This window comes from Engraulis encrasicolus, chromosome 17 (assembly GCF_034702125.1).
Source record: "Engraulis encrasicolus isolate BLACKSEA-1 chromosome 17, IST_EnEncr_1.0, whole genome shotgun sequence".
Classification (NCBI taxonomy): domain Eukaryota; kingdom Metazoa; phylum Chordata; class Actinopteri; order Clupeiformes; family Engraulidae; genus Engraulis; species Engraulis encrasicolus.
The window spans coordinates 32,154,352-32,181,010 of record NC_085873.1 but is presented as its reverse complement, the minus strand read 5'-3'; the positions used below and the strand labels follow the sequence as shown (position 1 = coordinate 32,181,010).

The 26,659-nt window shown below is 45.3% G+C and overlaps 3 protein-coding genes across 3 annotated transcripts in view; all 3 read left to right on the top strand.

Moving 5' to 3' along the window:
- The first annotated feature begins 1,817 nt into the window (after positions 1-1,817).
- On the top strand, positions 1,818-5,643 carry LOC134466991 (GTPase IMAP family member 8-like). The gene is made up of 6 exons (XM_063220919.1): positions 1,818-1,845; positions 2,122-2,841; positions 3,257-3,616; positions 4,252-4,442; positions 4,601-4,778; positions 4,943-5,643. Exons 1-6 carry the CDS (start codon positions 1,818-1,820, stop codon positions 5,641-5,643), a joined length of 2,178 nt encoding a protein of 725 aa, XP_063076989.1.
- LOC134466990 (GTPase IMAP family member 8-like) lies at positions 5,644-11,221 on the top strand. The gene is made up of 9 exons (XM_063220918.1): positions 5,644-5,647; positions 5,837-6,044; positions 6,306-6,696; positions 7,640-7,754; positions 7,874-7,991; positions 8,711-9,315; positions 9,729-10,044; positions 10,506-10,798; positions 11,005-11,221. The coding sequence occupies exons 1-9, from the start codon at positions 5,644-5,646 to the stop codon at positions 11,193-11,195; spliced, it is 2,241 nt and encodes a 746-aa protein (XP_063076988.1). The 3' UTR covers positions 11,196-11,221.
- A 9,688-nt stretch (positions 11,222-20,909) lies between these two features.
- The window catches only part of mvp (major vault protein), a 34,504-nt gene continuing 28,754 nt past the window's right edge, over positions 20,910-26,659 (top strand). Inside the window, exons 1-2 of the mRNA XM_063220652.1 lie at positions 20,910-21,153; positions 26,090-26,259. Of these exons, the coding sequence (XP_063076722.1) occupies positions 26,090-26,259 (170 nt within the window). The 5' untranslated portion in view covers positions 20,910-21,153. The remainder of the gene's footprint in view (positions 21,154-26,089; positions 26,260-26,659) is intronic.

Here is a 26,659-nt window from a genome sequence, read left to right as displayed (position 1 = left end):
CGACATCGAAGTTGGTGCGGGCACTTTTAGCCCCCTAGAGTAGATTATCAGGCATCACAATGCACCTATTTTTTGTCAAGGAAAACCATCCACCATCCCTTTAACACTGTAGCCATTTCCCTTTCATCATCTTCCCTCTCTACAGTTTCCCTTTCAGTTCCCTCTCTGCAGCCTGACACAAGCAGTTTATAAAGCCCCAATGCTCCCCCATGGAAACCCCCTGCCCGGCCTGACAGGGCTAGCTCCTCCCATTCACATCCCCTTGGCGATCCAGCGCAACTGGTTACCTCAGGATATCTCCCAGGCAATCTCCCACATGATATGACCTAAAGAATCTCTGATATGACTGTCCTCCTGTGCTTCACCTTGGCATTCTAAACCGCCAAAGCTAAGAAGTGCTCTTGAAAACTCCAAACTCAAAAAGTAACATTGGAGAGTTGTGGCAACAAGAACAAGGTGTCCGTACGACCTACTATTAGTAAGGTAAGTGTCTTTCAGAAGTCTTTTTGTCCTTTTACCTTGTGGTACAATTGAAATAGAGGTCATTGTGAGGGAATTAGAGGGGACTGCTGATGCCTTCATTCCGAAGAGTATGAGTATGTAGTATATCCTTTAAGATCTTGATATCAGTGGGGCTCTAGATTTTTTTTCTTTAGATCAAACTGATGAATGGACAAACTGCATGGATGTTAGATATGAGCAACAATGCAAAGGTTATTTTGTATGTAAGAGTGTCAGTGTTGCCTATCGTGCTGTAGCCTAGAGTTAAATCCTGAGGTTAGGTGTTTCGCATCGCTAAGGGAGTGTGAAACATTAAGTTGTCATGCCATATTTACACCATATATCACACTAGTGGTGATTCAATTGGTTTTCAACAAACAAGATGCTTTGTATGAAGCATCAGAGTAACAGCTGCTATAATAAACATATAAGATAACTCACATGCGAATGGAATGTGCTTTATTTCTGATCCTCCTAATGAATGAACCCTTGGCACTATGGCATTTTAATGCCACTTCTCATATAACTGTGTCCTGCATAACTCTTACTGTAATCCCATTGTCGTGTTTAAGTGGAAGTGGAAATTACACTTTCACTTTCAGTGTGATTACACAACACGGTGCACACAATGAAACTGCTATGGACTCTTCATCTTAATGACAGGCCTAAAGCTACATTCGCACACATCACTATACTTGCTTTGTTACTTGCTTTTGGGTTATTAGAGCGGTACAGGAGACTGAGATTGGGAATCAAGGAGTGATTGGAATGGGGATAGCTTGGACACACACAGCTTCATACTATGCTCAATCAGATGTATTTAGGCATTGTTTTTTGTGTTGTGGTGTATTATTTTCTATATAGTTGTTGTTACAAAGTGCATGCGTTTCATTAAAACTATATTTTTATGTAATATTTTGTTATTTTTCTGAAACATACAGAAATGCTACATCATACTGTCAGTGTCTTAACGTTGAAGTTTCCTCAGTAAACTAATTACTGTAATAAACTATGAAAATATTAGATTGCGATTGGAATTCCCTGTGCCTATTTGCTTTCACTTTCCATTTCACTAGTCTTTCACTTGACGCATTTTCGGTGGGAGTGCGGTCTAGTTTGATCTTCTCTCTCACCCTGCCTGTCTGCATACGGACATATTCCTACAGGACCCATGAAGTTGAGGGGTTCAAGCTTCGGTGTTGTGATGCTGAAACAAAAAAGATGTTGACACAGATACAGAAGACATAGATGACATGTCTGACTCAACCACGTACACCAGCATGCCTGGACAGCAGACACATGCCTGTGAGTGTTTCATGCTACGTCACCAGACTCACCCCTATGGTAAAGGAGTAGTGCAGTGCTTTTTACTTTCCCTAAAACATATAATGATGATATTATCATTCCGTTAAATCATTTTAAGGATTTCAAAGCTACGAGTGAAGTTAAGAGTCAACATGTTATCTAAGTACACTAGCAAGTATACTAGCACATGTTTTCTCTCTCTCTCTCTCTCTCTCTCTCTCTCTCTCTCTCTCTCTCTCTCTCTCTCTCTCTCTCTCTCTCTCTCTCTCTGTCTCTGGGAAAGTGAAGATTAACCCAGGGTTTTACTCTGTTTAGATCGTTTATCAGAAATCCGCATCGTGCTTCTGGGATACCGAAGAGGTGGCAAGAGTGCATCAGGCAGCACGATCCTAAGTGGGCAACCACAGGTGTTTGATGACGTGGGAAGAACAGCTGAGTGTGCGAAGAGCCAGGGCACCGTGCAGGGCAGGCAGGTCTCCGTGGTGGACACTCCGGGTTGGTGCATGGACGCATCCCTGGAGGACACCACCGAGTGGACGAAAAGAGAGATTATGTACAGTGTGTCGCTGTGTGCCCCAGGACCACACTGCTTCCTTCTTGTCATAGCTTTAGACAAACCTTTCATATATGTGTTCCTAAATGCCATAAGGCAACACTTGGAGCTGTTTGGAGAGAGAGTATGGTGTTATACTATGGTGCTGTTCACCTGCGGAGACTGTCTCGAAGACATGACCATTGAGCAGTACATAGAGAGTGAAGAAGAAGCCCTGCAGTGGGTTATTGAGCAGTGTGGGAACAGATACCACGTCCTCAACAACAAAGACAGGAGTAGTAATGACACCCAGGTAGCAGAGCTGCTGGAGAAGATCGAGGAGATGGTGGCAGAGAATACTAGTCAGATGGAGGGAGGGCACTACAAGATGGAAAGGGAGAGCTTTTCTGACATGCTTCAATGTAAGAGGGAAGCAGAGGAGAGAGCTGAGGAGAGGAGGATGACGGTGCAGACACAGAGAGCAACCCTCAGATCATTGATGAGTGAGTTTTTCTAAACAGTCATTACCGGAATTTAATTAATTTGTGGTGACTTTATCATTTTAAACAAATGTCCTCATTTATTGCATTGTACCAGAGTTATATAGCATGCTTATGTAGCTACTACATACAGCTGCATGCAAGTGAAGGATAATGTAGAAATGTCAAGGGGAACTGCTGAGTCATGAGCACTCATTTATAGTGTCATGTGTACAATAGGGAGATGTTGATGGCTTAACAGATACAATAATTATGGGATCAACAATATATATAAACAATAGCATATGTAAATTAAGGAAAGCGTGTACAATTTAATATTATTATATTAAATTATACTATTATAATTTGTATAAGATATAAAAATATATAATTATGTGATTTGGACAATTCTGTGTTTTGTTTTGTTTCAAATCCTCAGATGATCAGTCACATCACACTGAGATGAGCATTGTGCTCCTGGGGGCCAAACTAGTGGGGAAGAGTTCCACAGGAAACACCATCCTCGCGTCGGAGACATTCGAAACAGGCGGCGGGACAGCACTGTGTTCAAGGGCACAGGATGCAGTAGCAGGCAGGACCATCACAGTGGTGGACACCCCTGGCTGGTGGACCAATACAGCATCCCTGGAGGATTCCACCACCCTCACCAGGAGGGAGATCGAGTTCAGTGCATGCCTGTGTCCTCCAGGTCCCCTCGCGTTCCTGCTGGTGGTGAACCTAAACCAGCCATTTGAGGAGTCATGTCGCACAGCCGTTGGCCAGCACGTGGAGCTTCTAGGTGGGAAACCAGCTATATTAGCATCTATGCAGTGAAAATGTGGAATCCACTTCCACATTGATATTAGAAAATGCTCCCACTGCTGACTGTGTTAAGTCCAAATTTAAGACAAAGCTTCTCTCAGAGGCTTTTTATTAAGAGTTTACTTGCTAATTAGTTTATTTTATTATTGCTTTTGGAGTGTGATTTTAACATTTTAGTACCGGTATTTCAATTTTGGGATTGTAATTCTCTCTGACTTTATTGTATTTTCTTTCTTTCTTTCCTCTATTTAATTTTTCTGTTTTGTCAGCATGTACATATTTTTATTCTACTGGAAAGCATATTGTGCTGCAGAGGTGTATATAATGCGCTAATAAACTTGACTTAAGTTTATGGCATTGATTATAGCCATTATGCTGCCAAATGAAGAAAAACAGCTTTATTTTCATCTATTTTTAACTTTGATTATGGTTACTTGTCTTCTAATTTTCTATAATATTCTTCTTCTTTCTCTTTCTCAAACACATTCCATTGATTGACTGATTGATTGATTGATTGATTGATTGATTGATTGATTGATTGATTGATTGATTGATTGATTGATTGATTGATTGGAAGATTGATTGACAATTGACAATTGACAACTTGATAAGGTGACAGTGTGTGCAGTCACAGCCTGGTGGTGTTCACCTATGGGGAGTGCTTGGGCCAGGCCGCAGTGGAGCTCCACATCGAACACGAGGGGGAGGCCCTGCAGTGGCTGGTGGAGAAATGTGGCAACAGATACCACGTCATCAACAACATAGACGAAGATGAAGATGAGGACGACAGCACTCAGGTCGCAGTTTGTTTTGTTGTTGTTGTTTTCGTTTACGCCCGTTAAGCAGCTGTGGCTTTTTTTATGGCCAATTACACTAAGTAATACATTTCACTTGGCTGATTCAAAACCAATAATTAAATAAATACATTAAATTAGTTTTTTCACATGAATGCACCATCCAGGTCACACAGCTGCTGGAGAGGATCGAGGAGATGATGGCAGGGAATGGCGGGCGGTTCTACAAGATGGACAGACGCAAACAGCAGGAGATTACGCAGAGACGGAAGGAGCAGGAGGAGAGGGCGGAAGAGAGGATGAGAAAAGTGCAGAAACGGAGAGAGATGCTCAGATCTCAAATAGGTGAGTTGATAAATACAGTAGACCTCTTTCAGATCATGCCATAATCATGTCACCTTCTTTTTTCATCTTCTTTTGATTAGCCTTCAAAGAAATATGAAAAGGCCATGAAGGCATCTTTGTAGCTTTCAATTATTTTAAATGACTATTTAAACTATTTCCTACAGGTGAGGAGAGTCATCTGTCACCGTTGAGGATGGTTCTTCTGGGTGCCACAATGTCTGGGAAGAGCTCATCGGCAAACCTAATACTGGGCCAGGATGCTTTTGAGGCAGAGGGGGGAACCGCTCTCTGCTCTGCAGCCCAGGGAACCGTGACAGCAGGCAGGCAGGTAACCGTGGTGGACACCCCCGGCTGGTTCACCACCGTCTCCCTGCAGGACTCCCCGACTCTCATCAGGAGGGAGCTGGTCTTCAGCGCCTCCCTTTGTCCTCCAGGGCCTCACGCTGTCCTCCTGGTGGTGAGACTGGGTGACCCGGTGGGGCGGGAGGTGAGCGAGGCTGCCCGGCAGCACTTGGACCTCCTGGGGGAGGGGGTGTGGGACCACACGCTGGTGCTGTTCACCTGTGAGGACAGCCTGGGGGACGCCACTGTGGAGCAGCTCATGGAGTGTGAGGGAGGGGACTTGGTGTCGCTTGTTGAGAGATGCGGAAACCAGTACCATGTTCTCAACATCATGGACAACGATGACGACGCTCAGGTGATTGAGCTGCTTGAGAAGGTTGAGGAGATGGCGACGGCCCACGGATGTTATGAGATGGACAGAGAGAGGATTCGCAAGGTCACGGAGAGACGGAGGACGGATGAGGCGAGGGCAGAGGAGAGGAGGATGAAGACGCAGATGCAGAGAGAGGCGCTTCGTTCATAAATGGGTGGATCATTAATGTCAACAGCATTGTGGCTTTAATGCACAAATATTATTACCATTTTTTGAGAGACACATGTATAATTAAAAAGTAAAAATTTGGAAGAAATAAAGGTTGGCAGGCACACATTTGAAGGTTCACCCATGCTACAGTAGGCCAATGTAATTGTAAAAACTTTACAATCCTGATTTCCAGGTGAGTCATCTCACCAGCCAGACTTGAGGATCGTGCTGCTTGGCTACAGAGGATATGGGAAGAGTTCATCCGGAAACACCATCTTGGGTTGTGAGCAGTTCGACACGACACAGACAACAGCTCAGTGCGTAACAGGCAAAGGAGTAATTGCCAGGAGACAGGTGACTGTCGTAGACACACCTGGGTGGTTGTCTGGACCCCTCCACAGGTAGGGGTAGGAATTGGCAAGGAATTCACGATACGATAAGTATCTTGATACACATACCACAAAACAATACTATCACAATGTATTGTGAAACATTGCAATATTCAACATATTCCTGCAGGCTGAATGTGTACATTTATGAATGTTAATTACCATAATAACCAGGATACCATGATGGTTGTCATGAATCGATGTAGTATAGAATATTGTGAAAAGTAATACCGCAACATAAATTAAAAAAAAATTGTGCAACCGTACCCACAGGACCCCGAGGCGTACCCAGAGGGAGCTGGTGTCCTGCGTGTCCCACTGTCTGCCCGGGCCACACACCTTCCTCCTCCTCCTCCGTGTGGCCGTGCCCTTCTCCGAGGTCGATCGCACCTCCATCCAGCAGCACCTGGAGCATGCGATGGGGGAGAGCCTGTGGGACCACACCATCCTGCTCTTCACCTATGGAGACTGCCTGGGCGGTGGAGCGACCGTCGAGCAGTACATCGAGTGCGAGGAAGATGGCAGCCTGCAGTGGGTTGTGGACAGGTGTGGGAACCGGTACCATGTGCTCAGCAACGAGGAGCGCGAGGATGATAGCCAGGTGATGGAGCTGCTGCAGAGGGTAGAGGAACTGGTAGCAGCGAATGGAGGCCATCACTACCAGGTAGGGGTGTAAATAATAATCGTTTTGAACGATTATTCGATCGATTTGATACATCGATCCTACAGGCCATGATTCAATTAATCGATTCCTTCACAAGAGAATCGATTAATCGTTATTAATCGATTAATCGATTTTGTAATTACTCTGCGCTCTGCACTTTTGTGAGGCATTTTATTTTGCTCATGCTGTTGTGGCGACGTATCAAACAAATATTTAGTCGCCGAGTAGCTGAATTAGGGAAAAGGTTTGCTTGACGCGCCGTTGTACAAAAGGCTTCAAGTAGATCCACGTTTCCGTTTGCTTCCGTTTATTAAGGTTTACATCTTCGAGGTAAAAGGTTCACAGTGCTTCATCCATGACCATTAAAATCTAGACATTCAAAGCGAAGTCACAGGTGTGCAAAGTAGCCTAAAAGGTGCGCTGTGCAAACAGGACATAAAGTGCACAGAGTAGCGTGGTCAAAAGCGGTTCTTATTAAAGCCAGCGGTGTAGCGTGTACAAGGAGAGGTCAACAAAATTTTGCCTTTCCCCCAAACACCTACTCACTACTACAACCACCACCATTCCCAAGAAGCCCAGGTGATATACAAAACTTAATGACCACGTGACCCACTCTACGCACACCCACCGGCATGTCAATAACTTTCTTAAACCAGAAATCTGTCCGCAACACATGCAATAATAATAATACTACTGACCATAATGAAGATGCTTCTCAAATGAAATGCATACAGATATTGCAGCTTTTGTTGATTAATTGAACATTTCACACATAAGCCAAGCCTGTAAGGTAAAAAAAATATGAAGCATTGATTTGAATCAAATGGAAATGAACCAAAATTTTGCACATTCTTAAGTATCGAATATGATCGAATCGTTGGCCTAAAATATTGATATCGAATCGAATCGCCATGAAGGATGTGATTTACTCCTCTATTACCAGGTGGACGCAGAGAGGCTGCTGGAGGCCCAGGAGATGAAGGACGAGGAGGAGGAGAGTGTGGAGGAACGACAGATGAGGGTGTATAAGGACAAGAATACGCTAAAATATGTCATGGGTAGGTTATTATCATGCGTGCGTGCGTGCGTGCGTGCGTGCGCGTGTGTGTGTGTGTGGATAGATAGATAGATAATGAGTTGGACCTGTAATGTGTGTGTGTGCTCTTGTTTCCATCAGGAGAGATAGATAAGCTACCAGAGCTGAGCATCATCCTCATAGGCTGCAGGGGAACGGGGAAGAGCTCAGCTGTGGACACCATCCTGAACAAGAGGGAGCCTGGTGACGCTGACACACAGTAAAAAAAAACACTACTTATTTTAACTCTTAAAAAGTTGAAATTAGCTAAATTTGGCCCCACTCAAAAATAGTTTTTTTGCCAGTGTAACATTTTCCATCTGGAGCAGAGTGAGTGTGTAATTCTTTTACTGCTGTAGAGTTGAAATTACACTGGCCTTCTGCAAAATGTTACTCCGAATATTAACTCCACTGTTCCAGTAAATACTCTATATTATGGAGTTACTGTATGTATATCCACTCAGTACTTACTACTGTATGTATATCCACCTTCTGCAGTTCAAACCGAGCATCAGAATGGGGAAGAAATGTGATTTACCGTTGTTAGTACCTATGTTCCCCGGGTCCTATATTCCCCGGGTCCTATGTTCGGTCTAGGGGCCCTTTTTCTAAAAAAAGGTTCTATGTTCCGTGCATTGTATCTAACACTTCCCAAAACCATCCCTAAACCTAACCTGTCAGTAATGCAATGTTTCTGAGTTGTAAATTTGTGCCTTGACCAAAACTATCCCTAAACCTAACCTGTCACAGGTGCAACAACAACCTGCGCTTTACCATGTGGCAGCAGTCTACTTGGAAGCAGCGGGTAACATAGAACCCTTTTTTGGAAAAAGGGTCCTAAGTTCCCCGATTGCGGGGAACATAGGACCCGGGGAACATAGGGATGACCCCGGAAGGTTACTCTGGAATATTAACACCCCATTTTGTGTTACTGTGCAGCACGACTGTTGGGACCTGCATGGCCAGCAGCAGCCAGGCCGTGGTGGCAGGCCGGCGGGTCACAGTGGTGGACACTCCAGGCTGGCTGGCCGACGACGTCGAGGACACTCCGCAGCTCATCAAGGCTGAGATAGTGGGCAGCGTGTTGCTGTGCCCTCCCCCTGGACCCAGCTGTCTCCTGCTGGCCACAGATACCAACGGGAGCTTCACGGAGGAGAGGAGGAGAGCTGCACAGCGCCACGTGGAGCTGTTTGGGGAGGGCGCGTGGCGACACGCCATGGTGCTGTTCACGCACGGAGACTGGCTTGGAGACATGACCATTGAGCAGTACATAGAGGGCGAGGGAGCGCCTCTGCAGTGGGTTATTGAGCAGTGTGGGAACAGATACCACGTCCTCAACAACGAAGACAGGAACAACAATAGTCAGGTCTCAGAACTCCTGGAGAAGATAGAGGAGATGGTGGCGAGGAACGGTGGCAGCCATTTTGAGATGGACAGAGGGCGAATGGAGAGACTGGAGAAGGACAGGAGGGAGCAGCAGAGGAGAGGGGAGGAGAGGAGGATGAAGGTGCAGACACACAGAGAGACACTCAGATCACTGACGGGTGAGTCTACAGTTTGTGTTTTTTTTCTCAAATATTTATACATACATGATATAGGCAAATGGGCTGGCTAATTGTATACTTGACAAGGTAGGGATTTCCGTTGCATGACTAATGCCATTGCAATAAATGCAGTAAATGCCTATATGTATTCCAAAAAGCATGCATTACTCGATTGGCTAGCTTCCCCAGGCCTACTACACCTTTGTCACTCTCTCCTTTGGACATTCATAGATATGTACTTTTTAAATATATTTTTAGAGTGTAATCTATATATAGTCTAGGCTATTTGTTTTGTGTTAGCAGTGTCTTTTTCTGCAGATGTTGGCGTTGACCAGATTCATGTTACTGGAGGCTCTATGCGACAAGTAAACGCTACTCTACTCTACTCTCATACCAGACTATTCTGTTTCTAGAAAAGCTTGGCAGGATGTCACACTTCAACATTGTGTTGCTCGGATACAAGGGTTCTGCAATGACTTGGACAGGAAACACCATTCTGGGTAAACAGGAGTTTGATTCCACTAGAAGAACCTCCCTGTGCGTGAAGAGACAGGGGGAGGTAGCAGGCCGGTGGCAGGTCACCGTGGTAGACACCCCGGGCTGGAGAAACCACCACACGCTGATGGAGACACCCAAGCTGACAAAGAGAGAGCTGGCGTTGAGCGTGACCTTGTGTCCCCCGGGGCCCCACGCCGTGCTACTGGTGTTGCGGCTGGACTGCACCTTCAGGTAGGGGTGTAAAATAATCATTGAGAGTAAATAGAATATATCTACTGTCAATAAAAATAATAGATTTGTATCAATGCATCGATCCTACAGCTGATAATTCACTTAATCGATGCATCCGCAACAGAATCAATGAATCGTTATTTTTTTGTTACTTTTGTTATTGTTAGTTGCACTCAGTTTGTGAGGCATTTATTTAGCTCATGCAGTAATGATAATACTGACTGTAATGATGTATTTCAATGTTTTTAAAATAAAATGCATGCAAATATTACCGCTTTCCTTAATTAATTTTTATTTTACATAACCTAGCCTGTAAGGTAAACAAATATGAATCGCTGAATTCAATCGAATCAAATCGATTTTGTGGCATTTTTCAGTATCCAATACAATTGAATTATTGGCTTAAAAAATCAATATGATGAACGCCATGAAGGCTCTGATTTCACACCCCTTATCTTCAGGCAGGAGCACAGGAGGGCTGTGGAGGAGCACCTGGAGGGGCTGTTGGGGCCAGGTGTGTGGAGGCACGCCCTGGTGCTGTTCACCTGTGGGGACCGCGTAGGCAACCCAGACGTGGAGCACTTCATCGAGAGCGAGGGAGAGCCTCTGCAGTGGGTTATTGAGCAGTGTGGGAACAGATATCACGTAGTCAATAACAAAGACAGGAACAACAATAGTCAGGTCTCAGAACTCCTGGAGAAGATAGAGGAGATGGTGACGGAGAACGGCGGGCAGCCTTACAAGATGGAAAGAGGTGCTTTTCTTTCACTATAATCATTCTAGTCAGGGATGTGTTATTTATTTCCACCATTACTGAACTGAAGTATACATACGGTACATGTGTACATGTGCATGGAAACGCAGTAGGCAAGCATAGGCCATTAGGCCAACATGAAAGAATAACTTATTCATTTCTAAGAGCGACTGATCACACACACAATCCACACTGTTTGTTTTCAGGAAAACCTCCACAGCTCTCTGCTGTTCGGCTTGTGCTTCTGGGCTGCCAGTCTTCTGGAAAGTCGTTTGCAGGAAACGCCATTCTGGGCCGGGTGGAATACAGCTCCACAAACGGCACCCCCCAGAGTGCAGGAGGCCACTGCAGGGACATAGCAGGCAGGCGGGTGACGGTGATCAGGAGCCCTGGCTAGGGCGTGGAGGTCTCCGGTAGCCATGATAGCCCAGCTGAACCCCTCCTGCAACACAGCATACGTGAAACTGTCCTCCACGTGCTGCAGTGTTCCCCAGGTCCCCACGCGCTCCTGCTGGCCGTGAGGGTGGACGCGGCGTTCACGGAGGCCCACCGGAAGGCAGTGCAGCGGCACCTGGAGCCCCTGGGAGAGGACGTGTGGCGCCACTGTCTGGTGCTGTTCACGCGGGGCGAGTGCCTGGGAGACGCCCCCGTGGAGCAGCACATGGCCGCGGAAGGGGAGGCCCTGTGGGGGCTAGTCCAGGCATGCGGCAACAGGTATCACGTTCTCAACACGGACACAGGCAGCCTGCAGGACGACAGACAGGTTACAGAGCTGCTGGAGAAGGTGGAGGGTATGGTGGCGGAGAACGGTGGCGGCTGTTTCGACGTGGAGAGGAATGTTGCCGTGAGGTACCCCGAGTGGAGCAGCAGCCTGGTGGGACAGCAAGCAGGAGGGGGGGAGAGGAAGGGGACGGCGGTGGAGTGGTTGAAGAGACGGATCATGGACACCCAAATGGCCAAGAGCATGGACACCCCGCCACTGAGTGAGTACGGCAGCATACAGTAGCATTGGGTGTCCACAACTAACATAGTTCAGCAAGTACATACAGTATAGGTATTGCCAGTGGTGTGCACATTTTGGGGGGCAGGTGCTGAAGGGGGGTGTTGGGGGCATGTGGAACTTCTGATTGCCTTACTAGGCTTTTAGAGGCTATATTATATCTGGGCATTATTGTAACATGCACTTGATTGTGAAGCATTTGTAGATTATCATCAACATGGACCACAGTACATTGTGACAAAAAAAAAACTTTTTTATAAAAGGGCATTTTTCATCCGGTAGGGAAAAGGGACATGCTTTAGCACCACCTTGTCCCTATCTGTGCATGCCTATGGGTATTGCGCACAGTTTAAAAAAGTAGTGTTAATTCAACACTTAGAGAGTACTCTGTGACCAAATGCACTAGAAGATGTTACCTGATGCATCTGTAATAGCCTTCATCTGGCCTGTTGGCTCATCATGTCATGTCATTTCTGTTTTTTCATAAATACGTACATAATGTTTGAGCTGTGCAGAGGTTAGCCATGCACTGCTGGATATGGAAGCATCACTGGGGCTTGTTGTTTCACATTGTAGCTTGTAATAGTACACCAGGATTGCCAGACAAACTGCGTATCTCAAATGGCAAACTAGTGTCAGTGCACTGGCGTGGCGTTGAGTACATAGTGCACAGTGCAAATGAGGTAGGCTATTTAGTTCATAGTGTCGTGAGAAAGTTTGGACACTATGCACTGTGCCCTCCCTGGAAGGGGTCATCCCTATGTTCCCTGGGTCCTATGTCCCCTGGGTCCTATGTTCCCCACTACAAAAAAGGGTTCTGTGTTCCCTGTTGCTGCTGTCGTGCCGAAAAGTGAGTGCCTGCCAGAACACGAGTGCCCTCATTGAAACCAATGACATTTTTTGAGAGAAAATTATACACATTTTTGCAGAATGAATTACATAATTTATGAACTAAAATATGCTTATGAAACATTACTCGTCCTCCACTTAATATGAGCTATTTGAATGAAACTGTAACATTTGTTATGACAATTCTTCGATTCTTTTAGCCTATGGAAATAATACTGAAATTGTAACCAGTTCTTTGTAATACTTCCAGAAGGAATGTAGATTCTTTATTGATAGGCTTTCCATCTTAAATTGTGTCGGATTTATCTGCAAAAATGGGTAACAAATGTCTGAAAAATTGGTCATTGGTTTCCATTGGTTTCAATGAGGGCACTCGTATTCTGGCAGGCACTCACTTTTCGGCACGACACTGCCAAGTAGATTGCTGCCACATGGCGAGCGCGGGTTGTTGTTAGGGTTACGGTTAGGGTTAGGCTGCCACTGTGCGCAAACTTGACAAGACATACGCATGGCAACAGTTTGTGCAAGGAATATGCATGAGCAAGCATCCTGGGCCTTATCCCCTTGTCAGATACAATTAGAAAAAGGGTCCTAAGTTCCCCGGTCCCATACAAAGACCGGGGAGAATAGGTACGATCCCCACTGGAAGTGGTGGGCTAGCATAGCATTAGTTTGCCAAAATATTTGTTGTTAACTGTTCATATTACACAACTTTTTGTGTTTGTATTTACATTTCCTTCATCCCACATGGTGACTAATGCCACATTAAATAATTAGCTGGACATGAAGAGGTTGGTCGTCTCATCAGCATTAGTTACAGAAATAAGAGACTGTTGGCAAAATTCTTCTACAGAATAGGCCCGAACATGACATTTCTTCCATTGCGTAAACAACGTGGCGGCTGTTTAGTGGGTGCAGTGCCCATCGTTCACTTACTGCATTTTTGGCATTTCGCTTTTGCCTTGTTCAGACCAGGAGTGACCAACGCGAACGGAGCGATGGAAGTCATTATTTCTCTATGGAGGGCACGCGACCAGCACTACCAGAGCAAATTCGCCCGAGTGAATTTTAACAATTAAATTCCAGCTAATCTTATGGTAATGGGCTATGACGCGGTTCGGCGAAAACCAAATAGAATGTTCATATCAACGAATGTCCCAGGCTGTAAAGCCAGAGCCGTAATGTGATTAGCTAAATCAAACATGTCAATGTCGCGTCCAGAGCGAATACAGCGAATTCAAGGTGAAACTTCTTTTGCTACCACCGCTACCAGGAAGCGTGGTTCGCTCCTGGTCTGAACACAGCATTTTAGGGCAGCATCCAGGTATCAGCTACTGAATTTCCCGTGTGAGCGCCCTACGCAATACGCACTGAAACATAGAGCCCAAAGTGCACAAGGGCGCCAATGGAGACGCACGGTCAGTGTTTTACAACCTTGAGATCGGGACCTCAAGAGGGGTCGCCTGGAATTGAAACGGGCTCACTGAAAATGTGTAGTGGAGAACAAACATTACTGATAAAAATATTTGGTAACACTTTATGTTAGGGATACATCTATAGGCACTAATACATACAATGTTAATGCCTTCATAAGTAACTTGTAAGGCATGTACTAAGCAAACATTAAGGCCTACTAGGTCCTGACTACGGTTAAATTAGCAATAAATCCCTTATTGTGCATGAACAAGACATTTGCGAATACATGCCTAACAAATGTTTGATTTTGATTTGTACATGCCTTACAAGTTACATATACAGGCACATTGTATGTATTAGTGCTAATAGATGTATCCCTAAAATAAAGTGTTACCAAATTCATGTTATGATAATGACCACATAGGTACATACTTTCATAAATGTCTACAGTTTTAGTAGACTACACGCTGTTAGCTCAAATAAATGCTCAAGTGATGAGACTTGTTCATGACATATAACAGTAAACAAGTTTACAGTCACACCTTGTGCTATTCAATCCAAGTAGTAACCGAGCAGCCATCTGTTATGCTAAACAAGTTATGTCCATTTTAAATCACTATATAATGTCCTGTCGAAACAGCAACCTAAAAGCAGAGATGTGGGGTGTCAAAATGGGGCACCAGGCCAAAAGAAAGGTTGGGAACCACTGGCCCAACTGCTTCCCACCTATCAATCTGCCATTTGAACATTTCTGTATTGTACAAAACTTCTATGTAGAATCTCTCTGTTCACCTCTGTGTTGGGTTTATCATTTCTGCTTCTTGCTGGACATATTGTTAAGGCACTATGTACTGTGTGTGTTTTCAGTGGGTAAGGAGGACAGGTCAGATATACCTTCAGAGAGTTCTGGAATTGGAACTTTGGAGTCACGTTCGGAATCTTCTGCTCGCTGGTCTCTAAGATCGAAACACAGAAGTTCTGGAACCGGTTCAATCAGGTGAGCATAATGTTGATCTTGTGCAGGGATGTCAAACTCAGGCCCGGTGGCCAAATGTGGCCCGCGGAGCCATTTTATTTGGCCCGCGAAATCGTTTCAAATGTGTATTACAGTTGGCCCACATACACCGTTAATGTATAGCGTAACATGACTTGAACATGAAATTTGCTGTGTCACAGGATGTTTTACCTAACAAATATGATGGGAAAAGAGTTAATGTGAAAATTAAGTAGAGTATGAAGTGCATGCATGCACAATTTTAGTCCATTTTTCTAAATTATTGTTTAGTTTGGCCTGCAACTTTGTTCCAGATTTTCATTTTGGCCTCAGTCAATTTGAGTTTGACACCCCTGATCTAGTGTCACGAGTCCAGGAATATTTCCCACAGAGGATCAAAATATATCTTTCAGAGAAGTCCTTGATAGATATACTTTAAGTAGGCCTATCCCTGAGCACAGTTTTTATTATTTTATTTGGATGAATACTGCTGTCTTGAAAGGGTATGTGTCTGGTCACTGTGAATAACAATGTCAAGGTTATGCTATGGCTCTTTTATTTTTTTTTCCTTACTGTTTTAAAAGCGACCATTTCTGTGGAGCGCATATGGAACTATAGGATAGCCGCTGTGTCCAAATTGGTCCACTTCATGCTTTGATTGGCTTACGCAACTGCAAATCTCTTCGAGACTATACATAGTCTGGCCTGGCCAGGCAAACCATCTACAACTCTTCAAATTCCCAGGAATGCATGTTTAAGATAATGAGGCACCAGTTCTGTTAACGAGTCAGTGAAGGAATAGGTGGTCTAATCAATTGAAGCATCAACCAGTAGCATACTGAGGCATTTTATGAATGTGAGCGGTACACACCCTTTGCATCTCCCATATAGAAATGTTGTAGATGGTTTACCTGGCCAGGCTATAGTCTTGAAGATACTTGCAGTTGCATAAGCCAGGCTATGCCTGTGTTCAGGGCCGCTGACAGCTTTGGCTGGGCCCGGGACAAACTCCTCTGAAAGGACCCCCCACCCAATACATTCAATGTAATGAGGATCCAATTATGGGCCCTCCATCTCCTTGGGCCCGGGACAACTGACCCCTTCCCCCCCCCCCCTTATCAGCTTCTCTACCTGTGTTTTCCCATGTATCAGCAGCAGCAGTAGCAGGTCTGTTGGCCAATACCTGTCGTCTAACCTGTTGTCCAGCAGGGGGAGCACCTCAGAGGACATGGGCCTTCCAGCAGAGGGAGAGGAAGACTGCGGAGCGGAGGGAGAGGAAGAAGGACAGGCAGACAGGAAGAGGAAATCCAGCTCTCTGGAGGACCTTGGTACCTCGCTTTCGTAGCAAACACTTCCTGATATATGAATTCACTTCTTTTTAAATTCTTGTTACTGTAGTAACGGTATACGGTAACGTGTATATTCTTTTTAAAAATACAGTTTTTCATACCATGGCTAGGGGGAGTTATTTACGAATTCCTATCTAATCATATTGATTATTTTAGCATCTGTAAGTTTTATGTACAAAAAAGTATCTACACACAGATCTCCCCCAGATAACTGATTTTGTTCAAAAGTGTAGGGCTCTATATACAGTAGATAGCACAATGTGTAGGCCTATGTCTAATGTTAATGTTAATATTCTTCAGGGCACACTAAACTGTTATTAACCAGTCAAATCCATCTAGCTATTTGTAGGCCAAAGTTTCACCTTAAATCAATAAATCAATTTTGCATCAGATGTGAGGTGTGTTGTCTGATTAAAGCTGCCATATCTCCAGGTGCATCCCCCCCCAATACGCGACCTTGCGTCCTCCACTTGTGCTTGTGGCCTCCCACCAGGAAGTAATACGTTGTGATGACATCACTGACAACAGCATTATATTACAATATCTCGCAAATGCTCAGTTGTAAAGTCATTTTCTCATTTGCAAACTGGATGGGGAATAAAGAATAGTCCCCCAAAAATTGTTTTGGCTAGGCTGACAACTGGGAAACGTATTGTTTTCTCTGCGGAGGAGGGGCCAGGAGAGGGGGCCAGGTGAGGCCACAAGCACAAGTGGAGGACGCAAGGTCGCATATTGCAATGCACACAGTGACTGGCACTGAGGTTTATTCGTGTGAATGATGATTTTTAGATTCCATGTTACATATGTCGTGTTTTGTAGCTTATGTCAGGACACCCATCTCTCTCTTGGAACTGCAAAACATTATGCGAATTAGGCTGTAATTTATGTACGTTGAATGTGATTTGTGGAAGTGCGGCAGTGATTTGTGTGCATCTTACCAGGGCCGAGAATCACTTACGGTGAGTGAATATCAAAACAAGATGACGAAGGAACCAGGAAGCTGACCCCTTCACCATTAGGCCCAGCCCAGGGCTGCCCCCTTGTGGTAAAATGTTGTGAGTGTATGTGAATGATGTGAAAGTGAAAGTGAAGTGAAAGCCCATTGGGAAACTCCAACTCCCATTGTCATTGTGGCACGGCACTCCAGCATACAAGTGTTCACTGCACACAACGAAATTGCATTTATGCTTCACCCGTGCAAGGGGGCAGCCCTCAATGCGCCCCTAGGGAGCAGTGCGGCGGGACGGTACCATGCTCAGGGTACCTCAGTCATGGAGGAGGATGGGGGAGAGCACTAGTTGAATACTCCCCCCACGAACTTGGCGGGTCGGGAGTCGAACCGGCAACCTTTGGGCTGCAAGTCTGACGCTCTAACCGCTTACCCCATACTTACTGTTGAGTACCCGAAAAGGTGGAATCGAACCACTCTGCCGCTAGGCAGCTACAGGTCTGAAGCCTCTTCGCAAAGATGGGCCCCAGTGTTGCCAGGCCCAGATGTAGGATCATTTTCGTATTTCTGCCATAATTTTCTCCTCTATACGTCCAATAATGTGAAACATGATGTACAGCAATCTTCATTCAGTTTTCATTCAGTTGCCTAAACAACCATTTGGTTCGTGTACAACAGGGGTGGGGAACCCTTTTCATTCGCTCCAAGGGCCGTAAAAGTCCTTCTAGGGCCGTACTATGAACACAAACCAGGATTTCCCCCTGCACTTTAGGCCTATATTGAATGCAGCCACCTTCACAACAGAGCCCACCTTCTCTAGGTCCCCTGAATATTACTTAATTGTATTGCAAATTGAATTTCTTAGATTCCTTTACAAAATATATCATATTTCACATGAAGCTGCATAACATTAAAATTATAGGGGGCCGGAGAAAACGGCTTCAAGGGCTGCAAATGGCCCTCCACACATAGGTTCCCTACCACTGGTGTACAATAATTTCCCCTTCTTGAGGTCCACCAGTGTGCGGTGATCCTTCTTCTTTACTATGGATTACTGATGACTGCACTTCACTAGCACCTGGAACCTGGCTGTGCAAAGGAGATCCAGATCTTTGAAGTTTTGGTGAGATAGTTTGACATTTTCCATCTAGCAACACTGATGGGCCTCCCCAGCAGGCCCATCCACTCTCTGCAGAGAAGATTCAACTACATCATATAAAACACTACTAGGCATCGTAGCCCCTTAATGCACACTGTAGCATGCTGTAGGCCTAATAGTCATTGAAGAGTTAAGCACCATAGTACTACAATACACACATAATTAAATGACCCGATGGATGTCTTCATGTCTTTTGTCTATGTTGCTTTATGTTGTTTCAAGTCTTTTTCACTTGGGCTCTCCTGTTAGAACTTTGGTCAGCTGCTTTTGTTGTGTTAAAAGTGCATTACAAATAAACTTTGACTTGACGAAGGCGCAGGTACGCTGAAACGTCAGTCATTTTGTGCACCAAAATAAAAAAATAAAAATAATAAAAAAAAAGTTCCTGAGTGCTCCAGTCATCCCTGGGTCTAGTCACTCTGAAGTAGCCCAGCTTGTCTTGAAACTTTGACTTGACATGACTTTGACTTAAACAGGGCCTTTAATAATACACTATGACTTGGTCATTGCCATTCTGGTAGCAGCAAATTTTACAACGTCTTCACAGATTAAATAACAGATTAAGACTTGGTGGTCATTAGAGCTTTGGTGGCAAAAAGGGTAGGCCTATAATAGAGGCTTTCCACAAAGGGGTTAAAAGATGGTGTTGACGTGAATCTTGCCTACCGTGTGTGTGTGTGTGTGTCTGTGTGTGTCTGTGTGTGTGTCTGTGTCTGTGTGTGTGTGTGTCTGTGTGTGTCTGTGTGTGTGTCTGTGTCTGTGTCTGTGTCTGTGTCTCCACTCGGACGCTTTAGAATACAAGCATAAGTCTGTTCTACTCCTTATTCTGAAGAGAACGGCACACACTGTGACATTACATTCCTAACCCACCCATAAGACACACACACACACACACACACACACACACACACACACACACACACACACACACACACACACACACACACACACACACACACACACACACACACACACACACACACACACACACATACACACACACTATCTCTCTCTCACTTTCTTTCTCGGTGTGTGTGTGTGTGTGTGTGTGTGTGTGTGTGTGTGTGTGTGTGTGTGTGTGTGTGTGTGTGTGTGTGTGTGTGTGTGTGTGTGTGTGTGTGCAGTGATGGGAAGCCAAACGTATCCCTCAAAATTCCATGGAAAGCTGATTCAGAAGTTGTAGTCCTGTGCCAAACATGATTTCCCTAAAAAAAAACAGCCAAGCAGGCAGGAGTGGAATACATTTAATCAAGTAACTGCAAATGGCTTGTCAGTGTAATTTGTAGGCCTAATTATGATGTAGCGTTTACTGTAAAAATATATCTTACTGGGGCACATTTTGACCCAAGTATTTTGCTCACGTTACATCACTCTATGCATGTGTAGCGTAGGCTAGGACCACTGATGAAGTTGTGTATTATCCGCGTGCTGCTATCACCATTAACATTCGATCTGCAGTCGATTCCCACGGTGTCGCGCAACTAATCTGGGTCACCTTCACACCGCTGTGTGTGTGTGTGTGTGTGTGTGTGTGTGTGTGTGTGTGTGTGTGTGTGTGTGTGTGTGTGTGTGTGTGTGTGTGTGTGTGTGTGTGTGTGTGTGTGTGTGTGGCTTGATGACTTTTCATAACAACCGCAGCGCATAAATGAGCGCAAACAGCAACAGCTTTCGCCACCACAGTGGCGCTCAAACAGCACATGCGCCATAACAGTGCGCCCCAAAGGAAGATTAAGCGCTCTGTCGGACTCTTCGAGTCGCTCTGTTAAAAAAAAGACGTAGGCTGTATTTGAGTGTTTGTGTGTGGGAAAAGCCAATAGAATCTCAGAAAGTAGGTGTGTCTGTAAAAATCTAAGCCGTCTTTATCTGCAATGCTGCACCCTGGTTGCGCCACTCGACATGCCTTTGCTCTGCGGTCTGTCTGGCGAAAACTAGCTCTCTGCGTAAATTAGAGAATGAATCTCATAGTTCCATACAGGCCTGTAGTAATGTGTATGGCGTTCCAGTAAACAGCTGTACTGTTTTGGGTTTCTGACGCGCCGTAATGAGGTGGGGGGAAATCCCATAGCGGCATATGACCGACACTCCTCAGGCATACATACGTCTATGTGACACACACACGCTCAGGCATACATACGTGCATACACACGCACTTAGAGCAGCTGCCCTTTCGACAAGCTGCCTCCCTTCTCGTTTTGGTAAACATCAATTATGTTTTGGCGCAGCTGCGCTTTTACGCAGTGGCGCAGCTTCAGACGCAAACTCTGCTTCTGCCAAGTCATGTGTAGGGGGGCGCACTTCAGCAGCTTTTATCAACCAGTGACGTTCACCGAGTCCAGTAAGTCACATGTTCAGGAGTCATTACTGTCTTCCGGGTATTTTGACGCGCATTCCCCCATTCAGCACAGCACTGATGCATACACACACTACTGTACAGACACACCGTTTGAGCGCACAGCTACACGCCTATCTGACAGTGGACACGCCCTCTAGAACTAAACCAACCTGGCAACCTGCCCTTTAACAAAGTCCACCACAACTCACTTCTCCCACTCCGCACACCGTGTCCTCTTTGCTTCGAGGATAGACCCCGGAGAAGTCTCGTTCACTCTCTTCACTCCAAACACTCGTCTGTCCCGACGGTGAGTCGACCTCATACACACATACCAAGGGGGCTTTCACCATTCATTCTTTCCATAGCGGAGGCTCCATGTCGTATTTACTCGAAAACGGGCGAACGTAGACTGGATGGGAATGAAATGAAGCAGCAGGTTGCAGTTTTCTAACTAATTGACTAACTGCTGCTGCGCAGCCTATGTTTGTGCGTTTGTGTACATTTGTGTGATGTGTCTGACAACGACTGCCTGTCATCAGTCTGTGCGCACTGACGGAAGGTCAGGGGTAGACTACTACACGACAGGTTTGCAGATAAGTCCAAATTTAAAGATGGCGTGAAGAAAAGTCCAAATTTTAAGATGGCGTGAGACGTAATCTCTTTCGCTTTCAGACTTAAACTTTTTGCATTGTGTGGATAATGCCGCCGTGATTCATAGGATGCTGGCGAAAGAGAGCGCCCCGCGCGTGTCAAATCACGGAAGTCAGCTGGGCATCCCTCCCATATTTCCCTAAACGACCCCAAAACTATAAGGTCAACCTATACATAGGTTTCATGGTAGTGAATTCATTTCTTGACCAAAAGCAGTTTCCAACAATGAGAGGTTGAGTGCGCAGCCAGGGATTGTTTACAAACGGGAAACTATATGGGGTAACTATGCTTGTCTGGTTGGTTGCCATGGTGGGTTGCCAGATATGTAGTGTTAAAGTTTATAAATGCGGAAGTAAATTAGAGCTTTGGGACATATTCACCCCATAGGCTACTCACTGCCATATCTCACTCTAAGCCCAGTGAACGTGGCAACTATTATTGGGTTGGTGAGGGGGCAGCACTCCAAGGAGTAACAAGATCCGTGCTGAAGCAAACAAAGGGAAAAGCAATAGAGGCCCAGGCTAACGCACTCTAGTCTAATTACACACGGCCAAAAGAGTCTTTATTGATTTGATGGACCACTGCATTAAACAAAAGTCAAAGTGTATCATATCGGCCGTGTATGGTCTTCATCAGGGAGTGTTATCTAGGGTGTACTTCTGTACGCAGACTCTGGCCAGATCAGGGTGAGATGTGTGGCTGTGTGTGGGTGGTAAGACAATCATTAGACGAGTGAACACACACACACACACACACACACACACACACACACACACACACACACACACACACACACACACACACACACACACACACACACACACACACACACACATACGCACACACACACAGCCATAGACATAGACATACTGTATTAGACATTAGACAGAGTCGAAAGTGTGTGTGCTGGATCGTATTGAAAGAATGTGGGGGTGGGGTGCTGCTCAGCACTGGGTTATAGGAGAGAGCAGATTATAAACGCACCACAAGCGCAGCACCAAACTTCCCCCCATTGTGTGTGTGTGTGTGTGTGTGTGTGTGTGTGTGTGTGTGTGTGTGTGTGTGTGTGTGTGTGTGTGTGTGTGTGTGTGTGTGTGTGTGTGTGTGTGTGTGTGTGTGTGTGTGCGCGCGCACCAAACCTTCCTGTGTGTGTGGGAGCATCAAACTTACGTGTGTGTGTGTGTATGCCTGTGCGTGCGTGCGTGTGTGCCTGCGTGTGCGTGCGTGGGTGCCTGTGCGTGCGTGCGTGCGTGTGTGCGTGTGTGCCCGTGCATGCGTGCGTGTGTCCCCGTGCACAAGTGTGTCCACGTGTATCAGGGATGGAAATGTGCACCATTACCTGTCAAATGTGGGCAGATGTAAAAGTGGCAGCAGGTAGATTTTGGCTACGGACTAATCATTTGCTATTGGTTGTCTGGTGGATTTCGGGACATGCAGTCAGGGCTCTAAATTAGCATCAGCCAACCCGGTCGAATGCCGGTGAAATTTCAGTAGAAAAGACAAACTTGCTAGCCACTTTGACCCATTAGGGAGTGTGTGTTTGGCTAGTAAGATGACCATCTACTAGCCATTTTGGCTGGTGATGAAAAAGTGTATGTATTTAGAGCCCTGCACGCAGTAGCCCTATTTGTTGGTGAGTGTAGAGTTAAAGTTGATATTTTGTGAAGTTAATATCCACCCCCGATGCAGATACAGTAGGGGAAGGAGAACTTTCTCCAACTTTGCATAGTCAGACCTTATCAGCATGACAACTGTCCATGGCGTGTCCATGGGAACACACACACTCTCTCTCTCTCTCTCTCTCTCTCTCTCTCTCTCTCTCTCTCTCTCTCTCTCTCTCTCTCTCTCTCTCTCTCTCTCTCTCTCTCTCTCTCTCTCTCTCTCTCTCTCTCTCTCTGAAGACCTTTGCCCACCACACCCACTGCTATCAGTACCAATAAACTCAATCTGTGTGTGTGTGTGTGTGTGTGTGTGTGTGTGTGTGTGTGTGTGTGTGTGTGTGTGTGTGTGTGTGTGTGTGTGTGTGTGTGTGTGTGTGTGTGTGTGTGTGTGTGTGTGTGTGTGTGTGTGTGAGCTCATCAATAAACTGTCTGAATTGACCTGTAGTTCCTGATTGTCAGGTGCCCTTTACCTGGATTTGGTGCGTGTGTGTGCGTGCGTGTGTGTGCGTGTGTGTGTGTGCGTGCATGCTTGCGTGTGCACTCTGGAGAACAGTTGTGGGTCTGTTCTGTTCGTCACACACACACACACTGACTGATTGATTGACCAATGGACACATTCTGTACATTCACAAAACACACATGGACCTTCCCACAACACACACACACACACACACACACACACACTGACAGACTGACTGATTGACAAATAGACACATGTAGGCCTACATTCTGTACATTCAGAAAACGCACATGGACACGCCCGCAACACACACACACACACACACACACACACACACACACACACACACACACACACACACACACACACACACACACACACACACACACACACGCACACACACGCACACACGAAAGATTCACAGATTGACAAAACAAATGGACACATACTGTTCTGTACATTCAGAAAACACACATTGACCCACCCAACACACACACACACACAGATTCACAGACATACTGTTCATTCACAAAACACACACAGACCCACCCACCCACAAAGCACACAAAGTGTTGTAAAACACACTGGTGAATGCACACAGTCACAAAAATGTGCATTCACATTGCACTCCTCTTCACAAAGCATTTTCTAAAGTGGCTAGGCCTGTTACACCGGCAGATGTGTCTCCCTGGACACACACACACACACACACACACACACACACACACACACACACACACACACACACACACACACACACACACACACACACACACACACACACACACACACACACACACACACACATAGAGGGATGGGTGAAAAGGTACATTCTGTGTGTGTGTGTGTGTGTGTGTGTGTGTGTGTGTGTGTGTGTGTGTGTGTGTGTGTGTGTGTGTGTGTGTGTGTGTGTGTGTGTGTGTGTGTGTGTGTGTGTGTGTGTGTGTGTGTATATGTAAGAGAGAGAGAGACAGACAGAGAGAGAGAGAGAGAGAGGGAGAGTCAGCTTTGGGGTGCAAAACAAATTTTCAGGTCTCACACACAAGATGTGTTGCCTAGGCAACCAGTGTTATAGCTTAGACTGCCGCCACCTAGTGCCACCCAGTTCTATTTCGCCATGACGACTAGTCTACACAACACTAATAATCTCACAAACATGACAACACAGATACATACAACACTGTAAAGATAACACAATAAGCATCTCACTATTCTGGAAATATAGACAGGGCAGTGTAAACATAAGGTCACTGTAATCAAAAAAATTTCAAAACAACACAAGTTTTTTTTTAGTTTTCAAGTAAGTGGCATATTACAGGTAGGCCTAAGTGAAAATGGCTTTGAAGATGTGGTAAGTGTTTCCCGCAGAACATGTCGTCAGGGTGGGTGGCGTCAAAGACATAAGTAGCTCGCACATGTTTTGATAAACACATGTAAATCTAACATTCTCAATTCATTTATCTTTTCTGGGGATCTAGTCAAGGTGGGAGGTGTTTGTTGTCAAGGTGGCCGACTTAGTGCTTAGATTTGTGGTTAGATTTCTTCAATACTGTAGTTCCTCGGATCAGTGTTACTGTGTTGAGTCAAAGAATCGTCCTGCAAAGTAATATACATCAAGCTCGTACTTCTCCTGGATCCATATGACGCCAGGTGAATGCCCCTATAGGAGACCTTCGGCTAAGAGACCTTTAGAGACTTTAGGTCGAGAATAAATTGAGTTCCCTTGGCGCTGTTGATGGCAGTAATGCACATATTTTACAAGTGGCCACCAAACACCACAAAAATAGAAGAACTACGCCCCCTTAGGACTACGCCCAAACTTGAGCACACTCCTTTGCATTGGGTAGGCGGGGTTCCGGATTTCTTGCTCTACTAGCTGTACTTGCCCTAGTACTTGTTGAGTTCATTGGATCAGTGGTGTTGTGTACTTTGTGGTGTGGAGTTGTAGGGTCAGTGTTGTCTTTAAGGGTGCACTGTGTAGGATGGTGGCCAGAGTATGCATTGCATCTATGCTGCTCATTATTAAAACTCTGCTGCCTATTGTCAAATTGGATGTTTTCATGAATATTTATTAAATTATAAACTAATATTTTCTAGTATGACCAAAGCACAGTAAGTTTTGCAGCTACAAATGTCCATTTTTGAACATTCTAAATGGCGGACATGGAGATGGTCCACCTTTTCATGTATGAAAAGTGCAATTTTCCCAGTCATAATGAATACTTAAAATTTGAGGGTGGTGGTAAGTATTAGTGAAAAAGGTAACATTTGTGAATGGGCATCATATATTCTTCAAAGAAACAGCTAAAAATATTACACAGAGCACCTTTAAACAGCTGCTGATTCTGATTCTGTCCACTAGATGATGCTGTGGCGTCATGTACACATGTATATTTTCATACATGTATTTATGTTTATGTGTTTTTGTGTGTATGTTTACATGTGTTTTGTTTTGTTTGTTTGTGTATCAGATGGCATCTAAGAAGGCTGGCGGTCGCCCAGGCGGCGATTCTGATTTGCTGATTGATGCGTCAATCATCCGGATCCCACCCCACCACTACATTCATGTGCTGGACCAGAACACCAACATCGCCCGCGTGGAGATCGGACCTCTAACTTACATACGCCAAGACAATGAAAGGTAGACACACACACACACACACACACACACACACACACACACACACACACACACACACACACACACACACACACACACACACACACACACACACACACACACACACACACACACACACACACACACACACACACACACACACACACAGACAGACAGATCGGACCTTTGAGTTCTAGGTCGTTTTCTCATCTAGTCTCCTTTATTGAGTGAACCAAACTCTTTAAGTGGAACCGACAGCAAAAGGACCCAGTTCTGCTTTTATTCATATTTTGAGTGTATTAAGAAAAGAACCGACTTCTCTTTCTGGTCCCGTTTGACTTTTATGGTGTGTCAGTCCTCTTTTTCATCACACCCAGTCCTCTAGAGCTCTACCCTAAGTGATTACACCTAGTCACAAGCG